The sequence below is a fragment of the Geospiza fortis genome, unplaced genomic scaffold, assembly GCF_000277835.1.
Source record: "Geospiza fortis unplaced genomic scaffold, GeoFor_1.0 scaffold397, whole genome shotgun sequence".
In the NCBI taxonomy this organism is placed as follows: Eukaryota; Metazoa; Chordata; class Aves; order Passeriformes; family Thraupidae; genus Geospiza; species Geospiza fortis.
The window spans coordinates 42,993-48,241 of NW_005054537.1; the positions used below are offsets into that span (position 1 = coordinate 42,993).

At 40.5% G+C, this 5,249-nt stretch overlaps 1 protein-coding gene across 1 annotated transcript in view; it reads left to right on the forward strand.

The window, feature by feature from the left end:
- Positions 1-3,328, forward strand: part of LOC102045601 (interleukin-6 receptor subunit beta-like) — a 30,387-nt gene extending 27,059 nt beyond the window's left edge. Inside the window, exon 15 of the mRNA XM_031063868.1 lies at positions 2,852-3,328. Within this exon, the coding sequence (XP_030919728.1) occupies positions 2,852-3,328 (477 nt within the window). The remainder of the gene's footprint in view (positions 1-2,851) is intronic.
- The last annotated feature ends 1,921 nt before the right edge of the window (positions 3,329-5,249 follow it).

Sequence of the window (5,249 nt, forward strand, 5' to 3'; positions counted from 1 at the left end):
GTTCAGCAGCATGCTCACATCTTGCCCACAGCTTTCCCATTTATTTTGTAAGTATACCTGAATTTCAGCACTAAATAAGTAGGAAAATCAGCCAGCTGTTAGGAAAAAATACAGCAATTAAAATCAGCTGCTGGAGACCACATTACCCACTTTTGCCTATTAGTGGACCTATTTGTATCTTCACCTTCTTGCCTTCCCACTTTTAGCAAGATTTCTGCTGCAGTTTTGGTGACATCTGATACTAAAAGTCCTTTTAGAACACCTAAGTTTATCTCTAAAGTCTCAGACCCCCTATGATTGTGTTTTTGTATCAGAAATTAGTACTGTTTTCCTTTATAAATATCTTTTTCTGGAAGACTTGAACTTACGTTGGCACTTGACAATCTAGTAGTTCCTCTCACAAGCTTTTACAAGCAGACTTCTATCTCATCAAATTTTGGGCATTGGCTAGGTAGGTATCTACTGTCCAGAACTGGGATACAGAGTGAAGTAATCAGAAACAGTATTTCAGAAGACCCTGATGGTCAGCTGATAATCAGAAGTTTTGCTGAACACCAACATTGCTTCCTCTAACAGAGCAAGTAGGAATTTTCATATTCCAGATCAGGACTTCCTCACTTGCTTTCTTCCACCTAAATGCAGCTAAAGAAGTGATGAGTTCAGAGCTAGTCATCAGGTAGCCATTTTGCAATGAAGAATTGCAAGTGAAACACGCTGAGACTGCATGCTACAGAAAGGACAAGTAGGCTTTATGAACCACAGTGCCATTTTGACATAAAATGCATAAAAGAAAAATATATTAATTTTAAAAGCCTTTAACTTTTCCTGCAGAAACAAAGCAACTGTCAAAGAAAATGAAGTTTGTATTAACCATGCCTGGTAGAGAATATTTTGCCTATTGCCTCTTTCAGACAGAATCCTAGCATTGCTGTGTTGTTTAGAAAAGACTTCCATGATCATCAAGTCTAACCATTAACCAGTTCACCAATGATCCATGTCTCCAACTGACACAGGAAGACTTTTTCCAAACACTTTCAGGGATGGTGAATCCACCACATCCCTGGACAGCCTGACCACCCTTTTAGAGAAGAAATTCTTCCTAATACCCAATCTAAACCTTTCCTGGTACAACTTGAGGCCATTTCCTCTCATCCTGTCACTTGTTACCTAAGCAAAAAGACCACCCCCCACCTGGCTACTTCCTCCTTTCAGGCAATTGTAGGGAGTGATAAGGTCCCCCCTTGAGCCTCCTTTTCTCCAGGCTAAACACCTCCAGCTCTCTCAGCTGCTCCCCATTGGACTTGTGCTCCAGACACTTCCACAGCTCTGTTGCCCTTCTCTGGACACACGCCAGCACCTCAGCGTCCTTCCTGAACTGAGAGGTCAGCACCGGACAGGATTCAGGGTGTGGCCTCACCAGTGCCCAGTACAGAGGGACAATCCCTGCCCTGCTCCTGCTGGCCACACCATTGCTGACCCAGGCCAGGATGCCATTGGCCTTCTTGGCCACCTGGGCACAGCCTGGCTCATGTTCAGCTGCTGTCAGCAGCACCCCCAGGTCCTTTGCAGCCACTCTGCCCCAGCCTGTGGAGCTGCCTGGGGTTGTTGTGACCCAAGGGCAGGACCCAGCACTGGGCCTTGTTGAACCTCACACCATTGGCCTCAGCCATGATCCAGCCTGCCCAGATCCCTCTGCAGAGCCTCCCTGCTCTCCAGCAGATCAGCACTCCCACCCAGCTTGGTGTCACCTGCAAACTGATTGAGGGTGCCCTCCATGAGATCATTGGTGAAGATATTAAACAGCACTGGCCCCAGTACTGAGCCCTGGGGAACAGCACTGGTGACTGAACACCAGCTGGATGTGACTTTACTGACCACCACTCTCTGAGCCTGTCCATCCAGGCAGTTTTTTACCCAATGAACAGTGTAACTGCCTAAGCCAGGGGCAGCCCGTTTATCCAGGAGAATTCTGTGGGAAATGGTATCACATGCTTTACTAAAGTCCAGGTAGACATAAAACCTATTTCAGATTTGGTAGCTTTGGAAGCTGCTCTTCATAAAAAAATATGATCATGACCATACATATCACACACATCATACACATTTTTATTCAAAACAAGGCAGAAGTTAACCATGTAGTGATGTCTACTTATCCCATTACAAGAGAAAAAGAGAGGTATTTTATTTGGTATTCCTGAGACTTCAAAGAACAACATTCTCATTTCTCAGTCAGATCACAACTTGTAAGAAGAAAGAAAATAAAAAACAATGCACACTTACTTATTTCTTACACAAAAGCCCTGTGTAAACAAGTTTAGAGCAGATGGGGACAGGGAGGCAGGGGGAAAGGAAAGAAAAATGTCTAATAGCTATACCATCCTGCCCATAATTTAAAAACCATTATGACAAACACTGAATAATCTAGGAGGAAAATAAGGGAGCTTGGTCTTACCAACTGTTCTCCATTTAACCATCCAGAATTTGCAAAAAACTTATTACCCCAGGTATACTCAGATCACAGCATGGCATGAAGTTTAATAACAAACTGTTCATAGCAGCTGACAGCTTAATTTTGTCTGGCTGCTGTTCAAATTTCTGCCTTTTTATCGTAATATGTTTGCTAAATTTTTTGAAAGCTGTGTTCTCAGAACAGCACATCATGAGGCTTACATTTTATCATCACTACTTTTGGTGTCAAGTAAACATAAAAGCAAGAAAAACTGATTAAATACTATGGGACCAGAGAAGATGGTCCTTTAAGTTAGGTATTTTCAGTCATATTTCTAAAACCAAAGATGAGCTAAAATGGATTAATTAGCATGTTATTCTTCTTTCTTGCTTTCTCTCACAGACTAATTGGAAACATGTTTCAAGGCCACTGCTTCAGGCCCTGTCAGACAATGATACCACCAGCCTTTTCGTCATAGAGCATGAATCAAAGGTTCCTCTGACGCTAGACCTCTCCACAGATGGTGGAGAAGACAACAGGCATGACACCTCCCAGTCAGAAAAACCTAGCAATAGCATAGACATGAGTCCAAGGCATGAAGAAATCCCTGCAGAAGCAGTGACAAGTGAAGAAGACACCATTTCCACGGAAGTCCCACTCTTGTGTGACTATGCCAGCATGGAGTTTAGTCAGAAAGCCCTGATGGGTCTGGCAGTGAGCACACCTGAAACAACTGCTCATCCTCATCTGAAAATGGAACTAAGCAGTAAGCCAGCACAAACTGTGCAGAAGGTTTTGTTTGCTTCCCAGGACTACCTCAAACAAAGCCAGGTGGTACTTCTGCCATCTGGACCAAATTTCATGGGACAAGCCAATTAAACCTGAAGCATCTTCATAATTTTCCTTACCATAAAATGAAGTTCCAAATCTTGTTGTGCTTCAGTGGAGCCACTAGGACCATATGGGCCAGTGAGCTTGTGACAATAGTTATCTCCACCATAGTAAGTTTCCTTGGTGAAATAGATTGACTGTATAAGATTTCACCATGGTCATCCAGTGGAAAGTCCATCTTCACACAGGCAAAACCTTTAGGGACCTACATAAAAAAAAATTCAGTAAAGTTCCTCTTGCTTGATATTTTGTTCCAGGGCATTCAGGAGCCATTCAAGGCTTCTACTCTAAGCACAATGTCATTGTAGATATCAGAAAAATTCTCTACTCACTATGACCAGCTTCAGATCTGATTTTCAGATCCAGTAAGTTTTTCACCAAAAAAAAATTCCAGCAGAAGTATCCACCACTTCAAAGATCTCCAGTTGGTCAAAGCTGGTCACAGAAATTAGTGCAAATCTTTCAAATTAGGAATCTAAAATTTGTTTATTGATCCATGTAAAACACCATTAGTGCTTTACATTCCAGAACTTTACACCTTTCGTCATTGTAGATAAATAGTGCTGTGTTAGTGAAGATAATAATAAGTTTCCTTAACAGTATTGGAGTTGCTACTTGTATAAAATTAAGGCTATTTCTTCCTACAATTACCCACACATTCAGAAAAACCCATCCATAATTTGTGATGAGGTGAAACTGCAGATATGTTTTCACACTGCAATAACAATAACTGTTAAACAGACTTCAGGACCTGAACAGCTATATCAAGTATCCATGCCTCCAAAGATTGCATAGAAGAGGAGCCACTGGAATACGGGGGATAAAAGGGTCTTCCTCAATATACTTTCTATGCAACTCCATCACGTATCTCCACAATGCAAGGAGTCTGAATTTTCAGGCTTACAAGGGTTTCTCAGTCATGAACTCTCCAAGCGTTAATGGTCTGCACTTATTGTAGAAGACCTAGTTTATTGTTGTCTCAAGTTTAAGGAACATTTTTTTTAAATTGCTTTGTGGAGAAAGAAATTGATCAACTGTATCATAAGCACCAGAGAATCCATGGATGGACATTTAAAAAAAAACTCTCATTAAAAGTGAAGGATGATTGGCATTCACACAAATATTTCTACTCATACTAGGCAGCATGAATTATAGAATAGCCATGCTCACAAAAACTCAGAGAAATTCCATATCCCCACTTCACTGATTCAGTGAGAATCCAAAACAAAACCTAGTTTATTAATTTTCCTTATTTATATTCACTCTCTCTTTATCTATATCTCTCTATATCTGTTAAGACTGCCAGGAAGAAACCTGTATTTCACTGTGGGTTATGCACTGTATTTTTTCTTAGCACTTAAAATTCATTCCTGTCCCACAAAGCAATGTGCACTCATAGCTGTTAAATCTTGCAATTGAAACAAGGGGTAAGAGAAGCACTCCCTAGAGACTGCACAACTTTGGACAGTCTTTTAAATATCTTTCTTCTTTTTCTGAATTTTAATCTGGTGACTTTGCCTAATTGAATTTAAGAGAATGCAAATGATCCTGCTATTGGTGGAGCTATTTTTACTGGTAATATCAAGTAGTGTTAGTGAAATGCTGTTACAGACAATGAAGTCCTGATATATAATCTTTATCTAGTAGTCATCATTTGTTGTTTTCCAGAATATAAGAATTATCCATGCTCATTATTTACAGTATTTCTTTCATTTCTGGCCAAAGAAACTTATTTTCCTGGTGCGTACCTTCAATAGCTTTACTCATCCCTGTAAATACCAAATTCTTCTTTTTGTACTCTGCACCTAACAAACCAATACATTTTATTCTGTTATGGATAAAATATGTATAAAGTAAGTAGAACCAAACCAAAGCCCGGTAAGCAGTTCCAGTATATAAAACAGTCTTG